This window comes from Mesoplodon bidens (assembly GCF_964165515.1).
Source record: "Mesoplodon bidens genome assembly, chromosome: 3".
Taxonomy (NCBI): domain Eukaryota; kingdom Metazoa; phylum Chordata; class Mammalia; order Artiodactyla; family Ziphiidae; genus Mesoplodon; species Mesoplodon bidens.
The window spans coordinates 84,532,278-84,556,995 of record NC_138178.1 but is presented as its reverse complement, the minus strand read 5'-3'; the positions used below and the strand labels follow the sequence as shown (position 1 = coordinate 84,556,995).

The 24,718-nt window shown below is 40.2% G+C and overlaps 1 protein-coding gene across 2 annotated transcripts in view; it reads left to right on the top strand.

The window, feature by feature from the left end:
• The window catches only part of GLDN (gliomedin), a 69,919-nt gene that overhangs the window by 8,026 nt on the left and 37,175 nt on the right, over positions 1–24,718 (top strand). For both annotated transcript variants that reach the window (XM_081227640.1, XM_081227639.1), the window contains exon 2: positions 23,197–23,248. In XM_081227640.1, coding sequence (XP_081083766.1) covers positions 23,197–23,248 — 52 coding nt within the window. The remainder of the gene's footprint in view (positions 1–23,196; positions 23,249–24,718) is intronic.

The window sequence follows — 24,718 nt, the reverse complement described above, 5'->3', positions numbered from 1 at the left end:
CAACCTTGGGCAAGCCTTTTAATTTCCCCAACCCTCAGTTTCCTCCTCTGTAAGACTGAGATAATAGTATGCACCTCATAGGGCTGTTAGGAGGTTTAAGGGAAATAATGTAGGTAAAGGACAGTGCCTGGTATAGTCAGATTTCCAGTAAGTGTTCATTGTTGCTGTTACTGAGATTAATCACTATGACTTTATCATGTAGCCCTCCTTGTCCAAAGCCCTCAGTATCTTGTTTCTGGGTTTACTCTTCATCTCCACTTTCTTCAGAATGCCAAGTTGTCTGATCATATGTGCTTTTATCAGCTGCTGCTTCGGGATCATATTTGGCCTTTTGAAGCCTAGGGTGACATCACACCAACCTAAATCATCTTGTCATTGAAAACAAAACAGAATTAGCCTTGATATGGGAACAAGGCTTCTTCAACAGTTCAGGCTTTCCTGGGGCCTCACCCCTGTTTCATGGCCACTGATGACGAGGTTTGACACCCACTAGAAGAGAGTCACATTCACCCCATTTCTGACTGGCGTAGCTGTTAACTCCTGCTGATTCCTGTTGGCGGCAGTCCTGAAAAAAGTTTTGGGTGCTTTCATTTGGAAAATTGACAAAATGTGAGTGGAAAGTAGAGCAAAAAACTTCTAAGAAAGGAGAACAATTTACTTCTTAGGGGTCTCATGTTCTCTAGGATATAGGTACCTATGTGAGAACTATCAAAATAGTCTTTATATCTGATAAAACATACTTATCTGGAAAAAAAGACATTTAAAAAAAATCTACATTATTCAAACTCTCCTTCCCTCCCTCCCCCACCCCGCACCAGAAAAAAATCCTTGGCCAAATCTAGTTGACATTCAAGCTTCATTTACATGCATTTTATCTACAGACTAAAGGTCATGTTGTGTAAAACAAGATGATGATTTTAGGTTGTAATTCTTCTACAAAGGGAGCATTTTTCAGCCCATCAGTTGATTTTTTTTTATGTAGCTCTTTGGGTTTTAATAGCTCTATATTTTAAGTAGATATAATTTACTTCTAGTCTGACTAAAGTTGAGACACAATTTTCTTTACTGAAAGGTAGAGTTAAAACAACAAGGCCCACTAAAGATCACTTAAAATGCAATTTGTTCTGAACACAATAGGTAGAATAACCCCTTCATCTTGCCACTCAGAAAGTTTCTTGTGCTTATCAAAGTGCTGGGAACTTTGGAGATCCTGCATTGGCTGTATATAAAAACTGAGAAGGACTTGGAAATGGATTGTGGATAACTGTACCCAAGCTAAAATGATGAGCTGGCAGCTGCAAAATAATTCCCCAGTTTTTCAGTAACTTAATGTGATTGGTGTCTGGAATCCTTTCACTCAAAGGTAGAAAAGGGGGCTTCCCTGGTGGCACAGTGGTTGAGAGTCCCCTGCAGATGCAGGGGACACAGGTTCGTGTCCCGGTCTGGGAAGATCCCACATGCCGTGGAGCGGCTGGGCCCGTGAGCCATGGCCGCTGAGCCTGCGCGTCCAGAGCCTGTGCTCCGCAACGGGAGAGGCCACAACAGTGAGAGGCCCACATACCGCAAAAAAAAAAAAAAAAGGTAGAAAAGGCCTTCTCCCTTTAGGCAGCATTTCAGGACCTTGGAATCAATCCCTCTGAACAGGAAGACCTTTAGAGAAAAATCCTTTACAGTAAGCATCAGGGCAGTGACAAAGAGAGAAAATCAATCCTCACTAAAGTGATGAAGGCAGGTTTCATGGAGGAGACAGAACTTGTAATGGGCAATGAAGTGTTGGTGAGATTTGAGCAGGCAAGGAGGGAAAATCATTCCAAGTGCAGGTAATAACTTGGGCCAAGGTCTAGGGACAGGAGTGAATGTGGTACAAGGCTTGGAAAAGCAAGAAGCTTTCCTGCACTGGGGAGTTTGGGCTATGGGAGAGGAATTAAGATGGCTTCATGAGAGAGAGCCTTGAATTTCTACTTTTGAAAAGTTGAGAATGAATCTGATGGGCAATTGGGAGAATTTTTCAAGGGGCAATCATGAAGAATGTGGTTTTATAGGACTGGTCTGGCTGTACAATGCAGGAAGGACTGCACAGGGGAGAGACAAGAGACAGGGAGAAAGTTAGGAAATTATTGCATTAGTCCAGGCAGGAAATGGTTCTGTCTGGCTAAGGTGATGGCATCAGAAATGGAGAAGATACAGATCCTAGAAATACCAAGAAATAAGAATGCATTGAATTGGGAACTAATTGGATATAAGAAAGAGAAAGGAACCACCTGGTCCAGATCCATCCAAAGATGGTGGCATCATGGACAGAATTGAGGAACCTAAAGTGGGTTAGTTTAGAAGTGAGGATGCTAAATTTGTTTTGAGACTGAATATGAGAGGAAAAAAGAGGGAAGGAAAACTGAAGACTAAAAGAATATTCAAGGAAAGGAGAACCCATTTCTTCCAAGAAGAATTCTGTCTTCTCCATGAGAGAGGTCTTTACAAGTCTAAAAAGTAAAAGGCAGACCCGAAAGCCTTTATAATGAGTGCTGGAATCATACTATGTGTTTACTCCTAGCTCCCCTCTTAGCTGTGTGACCTTTAACAGATCACTCAACCTCTCTGAATCTCAGTTTCCTCATTCTTAAGAAGGCAATGACAGTAGTATCTACCTTAGGTGTTATCATAAGGATTCAATTCAATAATCCATGTGAAGTCCTTAGCATGGTGCCTAGAACTCAATATATGTTAGCTTGTTGTTACTGATATGTAGTATTTCTCAAATCCTTCCTTTTTGTGCTTCAGGGACTTTTGAAGCCTTGTAATTAAAACAATGGATATTGAATCAATAGAACTTGCCAGAGAATGGGCAGGTTCTAGAATAACTCCAAGGTCTGGCATCTCAGGTGCCATAAGGGAAACACACAGACTTCTAGAAAGAATGTTATTTCCCAGATAGTCATTTTTATGGTTCATGGGTTCAATATATATATGCTGGGTATTGAATTTAAGGACGTTAATTATACTAAGGATAATTTGCAAATATTTTATTCATGTTCAAGGTGAACTCATGCATTTATCCTTTCATAGACCAAATCTTTTTGAACCTCATAGGAACAGCATGTTTGTCAAACCAACAGTTCCATCCAGCCAGTTTTCTGATGCTAACATCATCAACAATTATTTTGTGGGTGAGCATCTCAACCCAAGGACCTCCTCTAAATATTTTCTGGGCTAACCACTTGTAGCTGTTCTCTGAGCGGAGAGTAGGTTGACAAAACATCTTCACAAATGTTTTTGCTATGTACAAAGAATGCCAAAGGGCAGAGTTTGGGATAATGGATTAATTCTTTGTCCATTCCCCCAACATTGGACAAGTTACTTAACTATGGTTTATGTATACTTTTCTGACTATAAGGTGAAGATAAGAATGCTTAGATAAAAATCAAAAATTAACTGAAGATGCTTGTTGAAGGGAACAATGTGAGCACAAAATATTGTTATTAACAGTTAGTGAGAGATTATTCCAGCAGTACTCCTGCTTCAGAAAACTCTATTAGAGGCCTGGGGGAGACAAGTGATTCTTAGCTCACTTCAAAACACTCATCTCTTCCACCCCTAACCTCTTCTGCACTTATTGTCTGTATCACACAACTAAAACTTTGTTTGTGTACAGTTTTGGTCTCTAATTTGTCATCTTTGGTCACCTTGTCTCTTTAAATATATCTCCACTCTTCGCTAGGCCTCTAGTGAGGTATTTGATGAATACCGCTTCACTCATAAAATGCATCCACAATTCAGCAAGGGCAAATATATACTAAGGTATCTGCCAGTCTCTGAACCTAGTTCCTTTTCATACTAAGAGTTTTGGAGGTGTGTGTTAGTTTCGGCATGTAGTTACTGAGCACCTACTATATCACAGGCACAACTGTGGGTGCACAAGAAACAGTATGAATAAACCATGTAAATCCCTGTCCTGTTGGGGTTTATGTTCAGTGGGGGAAGGGGGGAGGAGCAGACAAGAACCAAAGTAAATAAGTAAATTATCTACAATATTAGAAAGTGATGAGTGCTGTGAAGAACAATAAAGCAGCGTTGAGGACTAGGGAGCAGGAAGGGGAAGATGCAACTGGAAGTCTTCTGGGTGGGGAAGGCCTCACTAAGAAGGTGATATTTGAGCAAAAACTTGACGGAGGAGAAGGAGTGAGCCATGTGGAAATCTAGGGGAGGGCTGTTCAGGCAGAGGGAACAGCAAGTGCAAAGACCCTGAGATAGGAGAGTGTCCCCAGAGCACAAGGAACAGCAAGAAGACTGGGAGGGGATAACTGGGGGAAGGAAGGACAAGAGGATCAGTTCAAGTAGGGCCTTGCAGGCTGTTGTGAAGACATTGGCCTTTATGGGGAGTCTTTGGATGATTTTAGGCAGAGGAGTGATATGATCTGACCTGCCTTTTCAAAGGATCACTGTGATGGAACTAGACTCTCTGTGTGGGGAGGGTGGGCAGTGGTAGCAGGGAGGCCATTTATTTAGCTACTGCAGTGAAAAAAGACAGTGGCTGAGACCAGGGTGGTAGCAGTAGAATGATAAATGGACAGTGTCTAGATATGTCTGATGTCCAGCTGATGGAATTTGCTGACAGCTTGAATATGAGGGGGTGAAAAACGGAGTTCAGTGACTTCAGGGTTAGTGGCCAAGCAGTGCAAAGATAGAATTGCCATTAATGAGATAGAAGAATTGCAGATGGAATAATTTTGAGGGGAATATCAGGAGTTCAGTTTGGGGTATGTTGACATTGAGATTCCTGTTAGATGTTCAAGTGAAGATATTGAAGAGGCAGCTGAATACCAGAGTCTGGGAGGGAAGGAATTCCAGTTGGAGGTATAACCAGGAAATAGTGGAGATGCTGAGCATGATAATACTCATGACCTGGACACAGGGAGGTTCTAACCAAGAGTCTATCTACTTCTTACTAAACCCAGATTATTTTACTTAAAACTCTTGTATAAACACCTGATTATATTAATTAACTATATTGCAAGCTTTTTGTACCCAGAGATTGTCTTACTTACCTTTATAAACATAGGGCCCAACTTATCAAGTATTTGTTAATGAATAAATAGGTACTTCTGAGTCATCAGAAGTACCTTGGAAAGAAGTTTAAAAGAAATCTTTCAGGGATTAGGTAATATGTAAGTCAGTATAACAGATGCTAAGCGCCTGTCCTGGGCAGTGTGGGTGCACACTGTGGTGATAGGAAAAACAAGAAAGGAGCCCTCAGGGAACTCATCGGCTAGTGGGAGGGGAAAATCCTCAAGCACATATGACACAGCAAAGGATAGTAAGACCCTAAGAGAAGTAAGAATAAAATCCAATGGGCAATCAAGAAAAGTTTCAAGAAGAAGGTGGCATTTGAGCTGAAACTTGGGGGATGGTCAGGACTTCAGAAAGGGAAAAAGGCCCTTGAACGGCAGGTGGTTTGTTTTAGGTGGAGCATGATAGAGGGAGATGTAAAAAATGTCTGAAGTCCTGGCCTTCATTCTTGAAAGTTATTTTGAGTATAGAATTGAGAATGTTTCCCTTTTAGTACTTGAAAGACGTCACCCCACTATCTTCTCACTTGCCTGTTTGCAATGAGAAGCCTGCTGTTCTTGTCTTTGTTCCTCTCTGTGGGTTGTGTCTTTTCTTCCCCTGGCTGCCCCTAAGATTTACCCTTTACTGAAAGTTTTAAGCAGTTTTATTATTATATGCCTTGGTGTCATTTTCTTCATGTTTCTTTTGCTTGTGTTTTGCTGAGCTTATTGGAAATGTGGGTTTATAGTTCTCATTAAAATTGGGAAATTTTCTGCCATTATTTCTTCAGATACTTTTCTGCCCACCCTGCCGGCCAGGGACTCTAATTACACATATATTGGGCTACTTTAAGTTTTTCCACAGCTCACTGATGACCTGTTTGCTTTTTTTTTTTTTTTTTTTTTTTTACTTTTTATTTTATATTGGAGTATAGCCGATTAACAATGTTGTGATAGTTTCAGATGCACAGCAAAGGGACTCGGCTATACATATGCATGTACCCATTCTCCCCCAAACTCCCCTCCCATCCAGGCTGCCACATAACATTGAGCAGAGTCCCCTGTGCTATACAGTAGGTCCACTGGTTATCCATTTTTTTTTTAAGTTTATTTATTCATTTTTTTAATTAGTTTCTGCTTTATAACAAAGTGAATCAGTCATACATATACATCTGTTCCCACATCCCTTCCCTCATGCATCTCCCTCCCTCCCACCCTCCCCATCCCACCCCTCCAGGCGGTCACAAAGCACCGAGCTGATCTCCCTGTGCTCTGCGGCTGCTTCCCACTATCTATCTACCTGACGTTTGGTAGTGTATACACGTCCATGCCTCTCTTTCGCCTTGTCACAGCCCACCCTTCCCCCTCCCCATATCCTCAAGTCCATTCTCAAGTATGTCTGCGTCTTCATTCCCGTTTTGCCCCTAGGTTCTTCATGACATTTTTTTTTTAAATTCCGTATATATGTGTTAGCATACGGTATTTGTCTTTCTCTTTCTGACTAACTTCACTCTGTATGACAGACTCCAGGTCCATCCACCTCATTACAAATAGCTCAGTTTCGTTTCTTTTTATGGCTGAGCAATATTCCATTGTATATATGTGCCACATCTTCTTTATCCATTCATCCGATGATGGACACTTAGGTTGTTTCCAGCTCCGGGCTATTGTGAATAGAGCTGCAATGAACATGGACCTGTTTGCTTTTTAAGTCTTTTTTCTCGATGTGTTCCATTTTGTCTAGTTTCTATTGTTATGTCTTCAAATTCATTAATCTTTCTTCTGCTCTTAGTCCCACTCAGTGTACTTTTCACCTCAGACATTCTAACTTTCATTTCTATAAGTTTGAATTTGGTGTTTTTTTATATTTTTTAAATTTCTATTTAACATGTTCAGTCTTGCCTCTAGCTTCTTGAATGTTCTCTTTCCTGCTGAGGAATGAAGAATTCATTCATTCACAGCTTACTATGTGGAAAGCTATTGGCTATGTGTTGAGGTTATAAAAATAAACAAGATATATACTTCCCCTCCCCGAAATGCTTACAATTAGTGGGGAACAAACAAGTAACCAGGCAATGACAAGAGTTCCCTGATGGGAGAAGTGAGGGATGCTGTGGGGGAGATAAGAACATCTCCAACCTGAGATGGGGAAGAAAGACTTTTGGGAAAGCGACATCAGAGCTACAGCTAGGATGATATACGAAGTGTGAGAATGACTAGGAGTTTTGCAACTTTTTTTCTGATTTTTAATGTTTCCATTATAGTAACTTGGAAAATACAGAAAGATATAAAAACTCTAATTTTAAAAGTGTTTTGCATGTTAATAAGTTAACAAAGCATGGTGACTTATGGAGAAGTTACCCTGTGATCCTTTCTGGTTTTATTTATTTTTTAATTGCTGAAGAATCATCAGGAGAAGAACAAAAAGAGCCCCACCTCGTTAGTCAGGACTCTGTTCTCAAGGTCTGAGTTCATAGGGAGTTTTCTGGGAGAGGAAAACGGAGCGAGAGAGAGAGAGAGACTGCAGGAACTGAAAGACACTGGAACAAGCCCTTGTTTTTGGTGGTACAGGGTAGAACTTCTCAAAGTGTGGGTGGGGGTCATCTTCATCAAAAAGACCTGGGAGCATCTGTTTAAAAATGCTGATGTCTGGGCTACATTCTGGATCTGCTGAGTCAGAATCAGTGGAGGTTGAGTCTGGAAATCTGTATGTAGATTACACTCTAGGTGATTCTAATACATCCTAAATTGGAGAATCACTGGCCAGATCGGGTGGGAGAAGATATTAGAGGCTTGGTAGTTTGATGTTTAAAAGAGGAGGGCCCAGGAGAGGGTTCAAGATGGCAGCATAGGAAGATCCTGAACTCACCTCCACCCACAGACACAACAAATCTACAACTACATATGGAATAATTCCCTCTAAAAAGGACATGAAGGGCTTCCCTGGTGGCGCAGTGGTTGAGAGTCCGCCTGCCGATGCAGGGGACACGGGTTCGTGCCCCTATCCCGGAAGATCCCACATGCCGCGGAGCGGCTGGGCCCGCGAGCCATGGCCGCGGAGCCTGTGTGTCCGGAGCCTGTGCTCCGCAACGGGAGAGGCCACAGCAGTGAGAGGCCCGCGTACAGCAAAAAAAAAAAAAAAAAAAAAAAGGACATGAAAACTGAATGAACAGAGTCTCCAGAACAAAAGGTAAAAGGACAACATCAAGGCGAACAAGAGAACCAGAAATATGGTCATGCCAAGGAAAAAACCACACCCTAGCCATGGAAATCCACAATCGGGAAGGATCACAAAGGCAGAGTTTTTGTCTGAGGAGCAAGGGATTTGAGCTCCACATGAGGCACCCCAGCCCTTAGATCATGCACAGGAGAGATGAGCACCCAAAACACCTGGCTTTGAAAACCAACAGGAAATATGTCCAGGAAAATTATGGAACTCCAGGGAACAGAAAACCACCACTTAAAGAGCTCATGCACAGACTCACTCAACCTGAAAATCAGTGCAAAAACACCAGATTGAAAGTGCCTGGACTATAGGTGAGGGGGACCCACTTACTAATCTTGAAGTATCTGCCAAAGAGGCAGGAACCAGTTGGGACACTACCCTGGGACTGAGACACTGACGAGAGCCATTTTTGTGATCTCAGGCTGCCTTGCTAATACTGACACTGGAGGGCACCATTTTGGAAATCTCTATATAACCTGTTAGCATCAATGGGCATGCCCCACCAACAGCCCTGCCTACCCCTGTGCCTTGGCCAGGCCTTACAGCCAGCTGTGCAATAACTCATCCACCAGTGCATGAAAGCCAACGTGGCAGGCCACACAGCCATTTCAAGGGCTAGCCCCACCCACCAGCATACAACAGCCACCACAACCAGGCTGCACAACCATTCATGGGGCCAGCCCCACCCACCAATGTACCACAGGAGTAGCTACAACCTGGACACAACAGGAGGGCACATGCAGCCCACATAGGGGACACCCCTGATTACTGGCACTGGTGGCCAGGTGGGATTGCACTTCTGAGCCTCACAGGATATCTCCTACATAAGGCCACGTCTTCAAGACTGGGAAAGGTAGCTGATTTACCTAATACATAGAAACAAACACAGAAAATTAGGCAAAATGAGGAGACAGAGGAATATGTTCCAATTAAAAGAACAAGGCAAAACCTCAAAATAGGAACTAAATGAAATGGAGATAAGCAATATACCTGATAAAGTGTTCATAATAATGATCATAAAGATGCTCACTGAACTCAGAAGAATGGACAAACGCAGTGAGAAATTCACAAAAAGATAGAATATATAAGAAAATACCAAACAGAAGTTGTAAATGAATTGAAAAAAAATCCAGTCGAGGGGTTCAACAGCAGATTGGATGAGGTAGAAGAAGAAATCAGTGAACTGGAAGACAAAGCAATGGAACTCACCCAAACAGAGCAGCAAAATGAAAAAAATAATTTAAAAAAATGAAGAATACCGTAAGGGAACTTTGGGACAACATCAAGTGGAATAGCATTTGCATTATAGGGGTTCCAAAAGGAGAAGAGAGGGAGAAAATGCCAGAATAATTATTTGAAGAAATTGTGGCTGACAACTTTCCTAATCTGGGGAAGGAAACAGACATTCAAGACCAGGGAGCCTAGAGAGTTCCAAATAAGATGAACCCAAAGAGACACACACTAAGATACATTATGGTTAAAATGGTAAAAGTTAAGGATAAAGAGAGAATCTTAAAATCAACAAGGGAAAAACAACTTGTTACATACAAGAAAAACCCCATATGACTATCAGCAGATTTTTCAGCAGAAACCTTATGGGCCAGAAGGGAGTGACATAACATATTCAAAGTGTTGAAAGGAAAAAGCTTCCAATCAAGAATTCTCTACCAAGCAAGGCGATCATTCAGAATTGAAGGAAAAATTGAGTTTCCTAGTTAAGCAAAAGCTAAAGACATTCACCACCACTAAACTGGCTCTATAAGAAATATTAAAGGGACTTCTTTAAGCTGAAAAAATGGCACTAATTAATTATATGAAAACGTATGAAAGTAAAAGATTTCACTGGAAAAAGTAAATATTATATAAAGCTGGTGGATAATCACCTATAAAGCAACCAAGAATGTTAAAAAAACAAAAGTAGTAAAATTAACTACAATTAAAATAATTAGTTAAGGGATACATAAAATTAAAAGATTAAAAATGTCTCATCACAAGTGTAAAATGTGGAGGGGTGTAAAAATATAAAGGTTTGGAATGTGTTCACATTTAAGTTGCTACCAACTTGGAGCAGACTGCTATTTACATAGGATGTTATATGTGAACCTCATGGTAACCACAGGGGAAAAACTTATAGTAAATACCCAAAAGAAAATGAGAAATGAATTGAAACATACCACTAAAGAAAACCACCAAAACACAAGGATAGAGAGAAAGAGAAGAAGAAAGGAACAAATAGGAACCACAAAAACAGCCAGAAAACAATTAACAAAATGGCAATAAGTACATACCTATCAATAATTACTTTAAATGTAGATGGAATCAATTTTCCAATCAAAAGACAAAGTAGCTGAATGGATTGAAAAAAACCAAACAAGACTCATCTATATACTGCCTACAAGAGACTCACTTCAGAAGTAAGTACACATACACACTACTAATATTTAAAAAGGATAATCAACAAGGACCTACTGTATAGCACAGGGAACTCTGCTCAATGTTATGTGGCAGCCTGGATGGGAGGGGAGTCTGGGGGAGAATGGATATGTGTATATGTATGGCTGAGTTGCTTTGCTGTGCATCTGAAACTATCACAACATTGTTAATTGGCTACACTCCAGTATAAAATAAAGAGTTTTAAAAAAAGTACAACAAAAAAATAATAAGAGGTAAATTTTTTCCAAAAAAAGAAAAAGAAGAAGTAAGTACACACACAGACCAAAGGTGAAAGATGGAAAAAATATTCTATGTAAATGGAAAAGAAAATAAAGCTGGAGTAGATATACTCATATCAGACAAAATAGACTTTAAACAAAGACTGTAATAAAAGACAAAGAAGGGCATTAGATAATGATAAAGGGGTCAATCCAGTAAGAAGATGTAACATTTATAAATGTATATGCACCCAACAGAGGAGCACCAAGATATATAAAGCAAATAGTAATGGACTTAAAGGGAGAAATTAAAAGCAATATAATAATAGTAGGGAACTATAACACCCCATTTACATCAATGGATAAACCATACAGACAGAAAATCAATAAGGAAACAGCAGACTTAAATGACACATTAGACCAGATGTATTTTATTTTATTTTTTTAACATCTTTATTGGAGTATAATTGCTTCACAATATTGTGCTAGTTTATGCTGTACAACAAAGTGAATCAGCCACATGCACACATACATCCCCATATCTCCTCCCTCTTGTGTTTCCCTCCCACCCTCCCTCTCCCACCCCTCTAGGTGGTCACAAAGCACCGAGCTGATCTCCCTGTACCATGCAGCTGCCTCCCACCAGCTATCCACTTCACATTTTAGACTAGATGTATTTTAATACAATAGATGCAGAAAAAGCATTTGTCAAAATTCAATATCCATTAATGATAAAAACTCTCAACAAAGTAGGTATAAAAGGAACATACCTCAGCATAATAAAGGCCATATATCACAGACCCACAACTAACATCACACTCAACAACAAAAAACTGAAGACTTTTCCTCTAAGATCAGAAACAAGACAAGGATGCCCACTCTAACCACTGTTGCTCAACATAGTATTGGAAGTTCTAGCCACAGCAATTTGGCAAGACAAATTAATAAAAGTTATACAAATAGGAAAGGAAGAAGTAAAAACTGTCACTATTTTCAGATGACATGATAATATACATAGAAAACCCTAGACTCTATCAAAAAATTGTTGGAACTAATAAATGAATTCAGAACAGTAGCAGGATACAAAATCAATATATAAAAATCTGTGGTGGGAATTTCCTGGCAGTCCAGTGGTTAGGATTCTGCGCTTCCACTGCAGGAGGCCCAGGTTCAATCCCTGGTCAGGGAACTAAGATCCCTTAGAGCTGCTTGGTGTGGCCAAAAAAAAAAAAAAAAATCGATGACATATCTATACACTAAGAACAAACTGTCAGAAAGAGAAATTAAGAAAACAAACCCATTAGCAATGCAAACCCAAATCAAAAAGAATAAAATACCTAGGAATAAAATTAATCAAGGAGGGGCTTCCCTGGTGGTGCAGTGGTTTAGAATCTGCCTGCCAATGCCAGGGACACAGGTTCGAGCCCTGGTCCAGGAAGATCCCACATGCCATGGAGCAACTAAGCCCATGTACCACAACTACTGAGCCTGCGATCTAGAGCCCATGAGCCACAACTACTGAAGCCTGTGCACTTAGAGCCTGTGCTCCTCAACAAGAGAAGCCACTGCAATGAGAAGCCCACACACCACAACAAAGAGTAGCCCCTGCTTGCCACAACTAGAGAAAGGCTGCACGCAGCAACAAAGACCCAATGCAGCCAAAAATAAATATAAATAAATAAATTTATATAAAAAAAATTAACCAAGGAGGTAAAAGACCTATATGTTGAAAACTACAAGACATTAATGAAAGAAATTGAAGGAGACATAAATAAGTGGAAAGATATTCTGTGCTCATGGATTGCAATAATTAATATTATTAAAGTGTCCAAACTACCCAAAGCAATCGCAGATTCAATGCAATCACTATCAAAACATCAATGGCAAATTTCACAGAACTTAAACAAATAATTCTAAAATTTGTACAGAACTACAAAAGACCCTGAATAGCCAAAATAATCTTAATAAAGAAGAACAAAGCTGGGGAAGTATCACATTCCCTGATTTCAAACTATACTATACTATACTATACTATACTGGCACAAAAACAGACACATAGATCAGTGGAACAGAATTAAGAACTAAGAAATTAACCTACACATATATGGACAATTAATATATGACAAAGGAGCAGTAGAGAACATACAATGGAGAAAGACAGTCTCTTCAGTAAATATTGTTGTGAAAACTGGACAGCCATATGCCAAAAAAAAAAGGAAGAAAGGAAGAAAGAAACCAGACCACTATCTTACACCATACACAAAAATTAACTCAAAATAAATTAAAGACTTGAAAGAAAGACCTGAAACCATAACCATTACTAGAAGAAAACATAGGCAGTAACCTGATTGACATCAGTCTTAGCTATGTTTTTGTGGATCTTACTCCAAAGGCAAGGGAAACAAAAGCAAAAATAAACAAATGGGACCAAATCAAACTAAAAAGCTTCTGCACAGCAAAGGAAGCCATCAACAAAATGAAGAACAATCTACTGAATGGTAGAAGTTATTTACAAATCATATATCCGATAAGAGGTTATTATCCAAAATATATTTAAAAACTCTTACATCAGCAACAAAAAAAACCTGATTCAAGAAATGGACAGAGGATCTGAATAGACATTTTTCCAAAGAAGATATAGAGATGGCTAACAGGCACATGAAAAAAATGTTCAACATCACTAGTTATCAGGGAAATACAAATCAAAACCACAATGAGATATCACCTCACACCTGTTAGAATGGCTATTATTGAAAATACAGGGAATAACAAATATTGGGGAGGATGTGGAGAAAAGGGAACCCTTATGCACTCTTGGTGGGACTGTAAATTGGTGCAGCCACTATGGAAATTAGTATAGAGATTCCTCAAAAAATTAAAAATATAACTACCATATGACCCAGCTATTCCACTTCTGGGTATTTACCCGAAGAACACAAAAACACTAATTTGAAAAGATATATGCACCCCTTTGTTCATTGCAGCATTATTTACAATAGCCAAGATATGGAAACAACCTAAGTGCCCATCAATGAATGAATGGATAAAGAAGATGGAATGGAATACTATTCAGCCATAAAACATAATGAAGTCATGCCATTTGTGACAACATAGATGGACTTTTAGAGTATTATGCTAAGTGAAATTAGATGGAGAAAGACAAATACCCTATGATTTCACTCAAGTGTGAAATCTTAAACAAAAAAACCCAAGAAACAAAATAAAACAAACTCATAGATACAGAGAAGAGATTAGTGATTACCAGAGGGGAAGGAGTTTGGAGGGTTGGGTGAAAGTAGTCAACTGTATGTTGATGGATGGTAACTAGACTTATGGTAGTCTACTCTACTGTATACAGATGTTGAACTATAATACTGTACACCTGAAACAATTTTTTAAAAGGAAGAATTGAGTTGAATTGTAGGACACTAAATAAATAAATAAATAAATAAATAAATAAATAAATAAATAAGCGGTACCCAACCCTGGGACAGGTTGAATCCCTAACATCATGGAGGGGGCTGCAGGTGTTTGATTACAGTGAGGATGAATTTTTTTTTATGTCTATTGGTGATTTGAAATCATTGTGGGAGATTTTTCATGTTTTAACTCATTTTTTAATTTGTTTTAAAAAATTTTCTTACTAATCTACAAATACCTTTTATATAGAAAAGCTATTTGCTTTTTGTGTATTACACATGTTGCAGTATTTTTCCCTTAGTAATGATTATAACATTTAGTGAGAACCTAAAACTTGCCAGGCACTATGCTAAGAGCTTTAGGTATGTGTGTCAAAAAAGTCCTTATCCTAGTAACAACCTTATGAGGTAGTTGCTATTATTCTCATTATTATGATTATTCCCATTTTACAGACATGTCACTGAGGCTTAGAGAGCATCCTGCTCAAGGACACAGAGCCAGTGAGTGAAGGAATTGGCACTCAGACCAGACTTAGCTGTATCTGACTCCCAAAACTCATGTTCTTTACACCACACTGTTCAGTCCTGGGTGTTATCTTTTAATTCTGTTTTCTGGGGTTTTTTTTGGTGGGGAGTATTTAAAATTTTCCATTTTCATGTAGTCAAATCTATAAAGTCCTTCATTTATGGGTTCTTCTTTTGCTTTTATGCTTAAAATGTTCTTTCCTACCTCAAGTCTCAAGATCAAATAGTTACCAATATTTTCTCATAGTTACATATAATTTCACTTGAAAGTTATTCCATTACATTTGCATGTGTTTAAAATACACAGAGGTAGAAAGAGCTTTTCCCCTTTAAGAAACAACTGGCCAGAATAAATTGTAAAATTGCTGGGCTTGAAAATAGGCAATTCAATACAAAACAACTTCTTAAAGTTGGATTTGAACTTAGTAACTTGATTTTTAGCTGCTACTTTCTCTTATGACTTGGGGAGAACTGTGTCAGGATGAGATGCAGTATAAGTAGATAAAACATCATGTTGTCTCCATGTTTGAGTCCATCTCCGACCTGGAGGAAGAAAGGTGTGAGCACAGGAGATAGTGGGAAAGGCGTTCTGATCCTCCTCTGAGAGTAGCCCATCACTCCTGGTTCTGGAGCCGGGTCAGCATGTTAGCATGAGGAGTCCAGGCTGTCAGCAGCTCCCAACTAAGCAGGCGACAGGAGGAAATGCAAAAGGACAGGCCATTCCTGAGAGGTGGCTGCTTGAACTGCAGACGGGACAAGGCTGAGAACTGGGGCTTGCTGGCACTTGAGGGGCTCCTGGTGGGAGAAGGGAATGGTTTAGGAAGAGAGTTATAATACCAATCGAGGCTTATATTTAGTGGGTTAGGGCAATTATCAATTTATATCTGGTTATTTCTATAAATCCTACTCTGTTTTACATTTCGAAACTAGTAATCAGGCTTTGATTAAAATAGTATGAATTGACGATTTTTTAAAAAGCAGAATCAGCTGATTTACATTCAAATCATGAGAAATCATGTTTATGTAACACTAGTACAAAACCAAAAAGTTGTTTTTATAAGGACTCCTTCATTTACTCCTCACAGCCACTCCCTGGGGTAAGTATTGCCATGAGTCCTGTTTTGTCAAGGGGCTGGGGAGATAGTAGGGGATCCTGCTCAGCCAACAAGAAACAAGTCACTCATCTCCCCCATCAGGTCAGACCTAAAGAAGGCCTCCAAGCACACCTGGGGAAGGAATTGCTCCTTCAGGGACTTCTGTCATGCATTTTTAGGTGTCCCCAGGGTTAATAAATGTCACAGGGCTGTTCCCCCAGGCCCTGATCCGGGCTGAAAGTAATCTTGCCGGAGACATTGGGTGAGGGCATTTGCTGGAACTGCCCCTTCCAACTGGGATTGCTGAGGAGGCCTGGGCCCAGCCTGAGCTGCTTCAACTTCTGTGACCCCCCAGCCTTTGTGTGCAAGAGGGCTGGCCAAGACTGTGGGTGGACTCTAAACCAATACATGTTAACTATTTGTTCAGCATTTTATTAGAGAATCCAGGCAATTACTGAGGCAGGGTGAGAAGGAGGGCAATGGGAGGCCGCACCATCACTAGCAATTCAGTTCAGCCCTTGTAAGCTACTCAGGAAAATAAATGCCTTAGGGACAAGTAGTCTGAGACCCCTGCTCCTTGGAGGGCAGGCTGGTCTTCACCTCCATTCTGATCTACTTAGCAAAGCAGGAAGAGCTGGGGAATACCATGTTTTCCCTATGGCATTGCATTTTCATTGATGTTTGAGACTCCTTTTCATTCAGAACCCCAGTCTCTACCTGGCCAACTCAGGCCTAACCAGGTATTTCTACTCAAGACAGCATGAAGTGTTTCTGTTATTTTCTGTTAGCCATGTATCAGGGACCCTATAGGATAACCCTAGCATCTCCAAGCTCCTATTTTCTAGGGATTAGTGGAGTGTTTGCCAAAAAGGTTATCTTAAGCAAATGGGCACAAAGAGAAACAGGTAACCACATGCTAGATGTTCGGTTCCCATGTACTGCTGGTCAAAAAAGGAATAATATCTTTGGTTGAAGAGCACATTCCCCTCCCAATTGATTGAGTAGTCAATAATGAAGTATTTGTTGAATATCTACTATGTGCTCAATGCCATTCTAATGTCGGCAAAGGGACCAGATGAGTGAATGCACTGTACAGGAAGAGTACGTCCCTACCAATGGGAGCCTATCTGTTTGAGGAGCCTGAAAAACATGACAGAGCGTGCCAACAAGCAGCCACGTGGTGATGCTGCTGGGCTGTAAAGGGGGCAGTTAGTGGAAATGGAGGTCTTTGGGGAAGACTCATTAGGATTTAGCTGGGCTCTGAGGATACCAGTTTCAACTGACAAGAGCACTCGGCCCCAGGCCATTAGTGTGGGATGGCCAGGGTTTGTTCACTTGCGACAAATGCCTAGACCTTTGGCTGATCTTCCTGTGGGGCTGCAGGAAGAACGTCGTGCCTCAGTATTTCACCCGGTACATAGCAAACCGCACCTTCCTGTTAGGGTTTGCAGATTGTCATCACCACGTCTTGGTCCCAGTGTGAATTCCTGCCTTTCAGAGGGATGAGTCCAGGGTTGCTCACCGCAGCTTCAGACCCCATGAGAGATTCCGCCAATACCTGTGGTCTAACCCTCCAGCAGCTGGGCCACCACATTCATAGCTCAATGTTTTCTAAAGGATGATTTGCATACACAAAATAACAGCAATTTGCAAATTAAGGAGCACCATAAAGGGTATTCAGTTGTCTAAGAAAATGGAATTTAAGTTACAAAATAGGTCAGATCTGAAAGGTTACTTGGAACTTAAACATTGTTCCCCCCAGCAAACCAGAACCTGTACTTGGGGAACTTCAGAGAAGCCATGACAGGACACATTATTTCAGCAATACGTAAACTGGTGATGACAGGCAGGTTTGCTCCCTTAGTTTTTCGTGAATCAGTCCTGAGAGTAAAAGGTGAGAGGAAGGGAGTTCAAGAGGGAGGCCAGCCAACTACCTGAGGTTTTGTGTTCTGATGAGCGGTGGCAGCACACGGCATTTAGCTCTATTCATTCTGATGAGAAACACTTTTGATTAAACCTTTCTTTTTTGCACAGAAGAGATTTCTTGAAGTTGATGCATAATCAACTGATAAAAATCTAACATCTTGTTCACATTCAAAGTAAACTAAAGCAAAAATTTGCATTTCCTGTTGAATTTCAGACAATTCCTTTTGCAAAGGCTAAATGGTATGAAAAAGTAGATGCGGAGGGGAAAAGTAGGACTCTATTCTGGAACCAGCTAGGGGAGGCTGGGCCAGCTACTTCACTTGCTTTCTTTGGACCTCAGCTTTCTTATCCCTCCTCCCCTGACTCTAGGTCTCCAGGTGTCCCTCTCCACTTCCTCCCCTGATTCCTCCTGGGAGCACAGTTTGAAATCATCTATCTAGTCCAACCCTCTCATTTTACAGATAAGTTAACCCAGAGTAGCTTCATTCTATTTGTTTTTTTATTTGGAGGATTGGCAATTTATGTGGGAAAAAGAAATATCTTATGACTAATGAACAATTTGAAACTCACTAGACAGCTGTTCTAGTTCATTCTACATTCATTTGTCTAGAAGCAACAGAGATCTGTCCAAGTTATTCCAAGTGATGGGGGTTATTGTGAAGGCATAATATTTGGATTCCCAGAGAAAGCTGGATCATTAGACCCATCTTTTGGGTTCATATAATGCTTGCATGTTCTCTTCTCTCTCTCTGAATTATTAAAGCATAGCAAAGTAAAATTCACCCATAATCCCAACATATCTTTTAAAACAATACAAACTAAGAAATGAACATCCCCCTTTTATCTCCTAGTCTCAGTCTCCAGGAGAAAAAAAAATCTGTTAATGGTTTGGCTCATGAGCCTTCCAACTTTTCTCTGCGCTTATCCAGACATATCTAAATATTCTTTTCCAACCAAAAAGCTGTATTGTGTTATATGGCTTGGGCTGCACCTTGCTTTTATCACTTAACAGTATGTCAAAGCCATCTTTCCAGATTAGTACATATAGATCTACTTCATTCTTTCTCATCTGTTTAACAAGTGCCTTACTGATGAACATTTAGATTTTTGGAAGGCCTTTGCCATCACAATGTTGCAATAAGCATTCTTGCCCAGATATCATTGTATAAGCTTCCTGCAAGTGAGATTCCCAGTTCATAGCATTTTCTTTCTCATAGAGGCTGCCAAATTAGTCCCATCTATTTTTAGTTTGAATTAGAGCCAGCTCAAGCCATCTGATGCCAGATTAGCAAGAGGTCCATTACATTTCTTCAGGGGCCCCTTCCTTGCCCATGAATTTCCTAAGATCCCATGAGTTCTACTAATCCAGCGAGACCAGTTCTGTATCCAGAGAGAAAACTGGAAGGTCTGGTCAGGCCACTAATGGGACCCACTTTGGCTGTCTTTTCTCCCATTGCTGCCATATGTTGTCAAAGCTGAAAACAAGTCCCCATGCCTTATAAGGCATGGCAAAAAGACCAGTGATGATGGCCAGTGTGATTGGAGCAGAGCAATGGGGGAGAGCAGGGGGAGATGGCCTCGAGAAGGGGCAGGGCCACGTCCTGGATGGGTCCTGCCTGACACCCCCAGGACAATGAGCTCTAAGGCCTCTTCCAGCTTCACCGTTCTCAAATCCTAAATCAAGATCTAGGAAGCCTTGTATACCAAATATGACTCCTTAATTTGACAAGCTAGATTTTGTGACTTTCAATTTTGACTTTTCTTATTTTCATCCAAACTCTTAATCATTATTATCAGGAAAAAAAAAAGTTTTCGTTTTCTTATGGCCATACCTTTTCATACCACGTTTTACCTTGATACAATCTTATATAGACCATGTTTGTTAAAAGAATATTCCCGAGTGAAGATTAACACAATTTCCTGGTAAATATCTAAATTAACTTTTAGCATATAAATGAAGCCAAAAGATCAGGAAATGAAAACTCCTTCTTCATCATTTTTTATAGAAGCTGTGCCAACTGCAGACCAGTGATGAGCATAAAAGAGAGAAAGGTTAATTTTCCCTATTGATGCTTCTGTTGTTTCTAACTACTCCTTCTGCTGTGATCCCCCAGGCAACAAATGAAGCATTGTGAAGCCTCTAATAGTCCTCTCAATGGACAATTATACATTTTTTAAGATGATAAATTTTATAGTGCAGCTGATTGCATTAATTTATGAGCATGACTAAACACAGTGAATCGAAATTTCTTATGGTTACGTTAAGATACTCATCAGAGCCATAATAGAAAGTGCAGTAAACCTGGAATCAGGAAACCTGGAGCTGAGCCTGGCTTTTCCAAGAGCAAGCTGTGTGACCTTGAATAAATGACCTCACCTCGCTAAGCCTCTCTGTTGCTATCTGTACAAAAGGGGGAGTTTCACGGCCCAATATACTTCAGCTCAGGGAGTGGTTGTGGCTGGGAGGGAAGGGTGTGCTTTGGGAGGGGCACCTGGGATGCTCTAAAGCCTTGCTTAGCTGAAGGTGGTGTATACATGTTTGTTTTATTATTCATCTTTAAACTGTTGGCACACCTTTCATATTTTTGTGATATGTATGATATATTTCACAATAAATTTCTAAAGCAGTCAGTAAGCACCTGCTGACACACTTCACAAAAAGTAAATACCGTACAAGTTTCCCTCTGGATCTCCTAGCAAACAAAATAAACCTAGGTAGAAGACAAAACAAATTTTCCCTTCAAACCAAAACATGTTCTTTTTACAAAGAGTTTAATTGAGAGAGAAATCAGCAAAAATTTTGAATAAAACAGAAGGGCCAATCATGCTTAGTATAGCTCCCTCTGACCCTGGCTCTCTACTGCTCCTTACTTGAGGAGGAGTTTTTAGGTTTCAGTTCTCCTTCTTAGGTTTCTCTCCAGAAATATTCTAGAAAGTCAAAGACAAAGAGAGAATCTGGAAAGCAGCAAGAGAGAAGCATAAAGTAGCATTTTTGTATGTACTACTATTTTATATAAATGAAAGGACACTATACATACTGCTCTGTACCTTGTATTTTTTCGCTTATCTTGGAGATCTTTCAATATCAGCTTTATGGATTTAAATTTACTCTTTTTCACAGTATTTTCTTATGTGAATATGCTACAATTTCTCTAACCAGACCTCACTGATCATTATTTAGGTTGTTTCTAGTTTTTGCTTTTGCCCACATTTTTGCAACAACCATCTTTGTACTTTCATCTTCTCATGCATATATGAGTGTATCTGTAGAATAAATCTCAAAGCGTAATTGATGAGCCAAAATGTAGATCCATTTAAATTTTCATAGATATTGTCAAAATGCCCTCGAGAGAGGCAGTATCCCTTTACATTTCCATCAACACAATATGAGAGTGCTACTTTCCTGACACCCTTGTGAGAAGTGCTCTGTTATTCTTTTTATTAGCAAACCTAAGAAGTAAAAATAGTATTTCATAATTTGATGTTTTTCTTCAACTGTAAGTGAAGATAAAGCACTATTTTTTTTCTTTGAACTTTCTGCCTGGTTCCAATGCCCATTTTCCTTTGTTTTTGTTTTTTTCCCTTATTGCTTTGTAACAGCTCTTTATATACAAGCACTTTGCAATTATTTTTCTAAGTTTGTATTTCTCCTTTGTTATTGTTTGTAGTATTTTACCTCTTGCAGAAATTTTTAATTATTAGACAGTTGAATTTATCACATTTTTCCTATATATAGCGTAAGCGTTGTTTCTTTCTTAGAAAAGTCTTTCCTACTCTAATACCATTATAAATAGTTTTCCCAAGGTTTCCTTCAGTATTTTCACTAGTTTTTAACTTTTAATTTTTTGATTAATGGGGCTCACTTAACTTGTTTAGTGTAAGGAGTGAAATAGGGATCCATCTTTTAAATTTTTCCCCACATTTCTATCCAGCTGTCTCAACTCCATTTCCCAACTAATAATGTTTCTTCCCACAGTTTTGAAATGCCACATTATTTGGGTCTAAAAATTGCTCTATGTATAAATTTGAAATTCTTGGATGGTAAATTGATAAATTAACTAAGTCATTCTAGGCATATCCAAGGAACCATCAAAACAGTAGCATAAATAGAGTTTGCTTATCATATGCCAGGCCCTGTTGTAAGAGTATTGCCTGTATTCACTCATTTATCCACATAACCATGCTTTAAGTAAGGTAGGTACTGTAAACTCCATTTACAGACAAGGACACTGCAGCACAGAGAGGTTAAGTAACTTTCCCAAGGTCACACTGCTTGTGAATGGCAAAGCCATGATTAGAACACAAGCAGTTTGACTTCAGGATTCATGCCTCTATCTGCAATCTCTGCTGCCTCCACAAAACAGAAAACACTTTTGTGTGTGCTTCCTACATGGCAGGCACTGTTCTAAGAGCTTCACATATAACTTCACTAAAACTTCACAACAATCCTAAGATGTAAGTACTACAAATAGCCCCATTTTACAGATCAGAAAACTGAGGCAGAGTGGAACTAGAGAACAGAAAGGGAGGGGGGAATGGTGTGAGCTGAGGCCGGAGAAGGAGGAATTTTGCTGTATCTTTAGAGCAGCAAGGAGTCACAAAAGTGTTTGAAGCAGGGCTGACCTGATCAGATCTGGGTTTTGTGAAGCTCATTAGCAGCAGCGTGGAAAATGCATGGGAGGAGGAGTGTAAAGTGGTGTGTGGGAACCAGGTGTCAGGATGGTACCACAATGCAGTGACCATGTATTCCAGGTGGCCATCCAGTGGCAAGTAGGCAGTGTCCACATGGCATGAGAATCACTCCTCTAAGGGCAGTTTCCACATGCCAGACATGGAGCTGCCTAACCCTCAAGACAGCTACTCATATAATCTACAATTTCAGAGGAAACCAAAGTGTCAAGGAGTTAAGTACCTCACCCGTACTCACTCAGATAGTTAAGTGTTTGCTTCTGACTGCTAAGCTCACCAGCCCTCTTTATTCAGACCCACAGATTGAGCCCTTCAGACACTGTGGGGGCCAGCCTGGATGTAGATTTGGTGATTTCTTCCCCATCCTTGGCCTTCTCAGAGTTTGGTAGAAATCAAGGAGATTCTGTTGACAATGTTGATAGATGAGCTGCAGATATAAAAAAAAATCTTTAGATCTTTTAAGGGTTTCTTTTCAGTTTTAGGTTAACTTTTCCTCAGACTTCTACATATTCTCCTGAAGTTATTTTGTAAATTTTTATAATTGCTTTCTGCTTGTCTGAATAAAGGGCAAGTTCAGGGTCCACTGCCTACCATACCGCTATTAATGGTTCTCTCTTCCTGCAGATCCGAGTGATGGTGGACCTGTGCAACAGCACCAGGGGTATCTGCCTGACAGGTAGGCTGGCCAAGCACTGACCAAGAGCAGCTTACGCGGGAAACACATATGCTGGCCAAAGGGCTGGGGCAGAATGAACGCCTAGGAACTCCTTAGGTTATAAAAATATATGTTGGTTTACTTGTATACCAGATGTTTTCAATGGACTGAAAATCAACAGTAATATAATTTTGAAAAATAATAATATTTTTGGTATTGCCATAGAAATACAGCCATGGAAAATAACTAGGTCTTGGGTAATTAGAAATGTGTGGTACCCTGAACTGAGGCCATTGATGTTTTCCTTATTTCCATTAGTTTTTTAAACGGGAAAAGAAAGGAAAAAGACCTTGCTAAATAGTAGAGAGCTCTTACCAGAAGTAATTATTTCCCTATATCATACATACAGCTTGAATGGGAAGCTCTAGATGCAAACCACTAATTAGTTAAGAAAATACTTTTTATGAAGAGTGCTTTGTGTGGTGACTACTATGTGCTGGGTGGGACTGGAGGTTGGTCATACTCTGTCCCCCTCCACTCAGTGAATCAAGGACAAGTAGAAAGGAGGGAGGGAATTAACCTCAAGGCACATCAAGCCTTAGGACCTGGAATGGCTGGTGGATGGGGCAGGGGAAGAGGAGAGTGGTCTTTTGTTCTTGTTTTCTTTTGGCTGCTCAAGATCTTAGTTCCCTGACCAGAGATTGAACCTGCACCCCCTGCAGTGGAAGCACAGTCTTAACCACTGGACTGCCAGGGAAGTTCCAGGGGAATGGTCTTGATGTGATTATTCCAGAGTCTGAGAGAGACCAGCCTCTTGTCTCAGGGCAGGGACGTCTGCCTCCTGCCCTTCAGAAGCTCATATGGGGAACACCTGTGCTGGCCAATGGGCCAGGGACAGAATGAATACCTAGGAACCCTTTAGGTTATGAAAATACATGTTGGTTTGCTTTTACCATATGTTTTTACTGGGCTAAAAACCAATTATAATGTAATTATGAAAAATAATAATATTTTCAGTATGGCCATAGTAATATGGCCATGGAAAATAACTAGGTCTTGGGTAATTAGAAATGTGTGGTACCTTGAACTGAGGCCAGTCACCCAATTCATCACCCTCTGCCCCAGCCAGGCACTAACCAGGCCCAAGGATGGGCCTATAGTGCCTGATTTCAGACACTTCATTTCCTGCCTCTGAGAAGGGGGTGTAGCATTCTGAGGAAACAGAGGGAAATTAGTTTTGCATTAAGTGTGTATTATGGAGAGGTCCACATCCAGAGGGCAGAGTGGGAAGACCCTGAGCTCACTCCCTCCCGTGGACACACCGAAACTACAATTACTTATAGAACAACTATCTCTGAGAACCACCTGAAGACTAGCAGAACAGATTTTCTAAACTAAGAACAGAAAGCAAAGGACGCAGTGAGACAGGCAGGAGTGGCAGAGACACAGTCTAGTCCAACCCACACCCCCAGTGCAGCAACCCACACACAG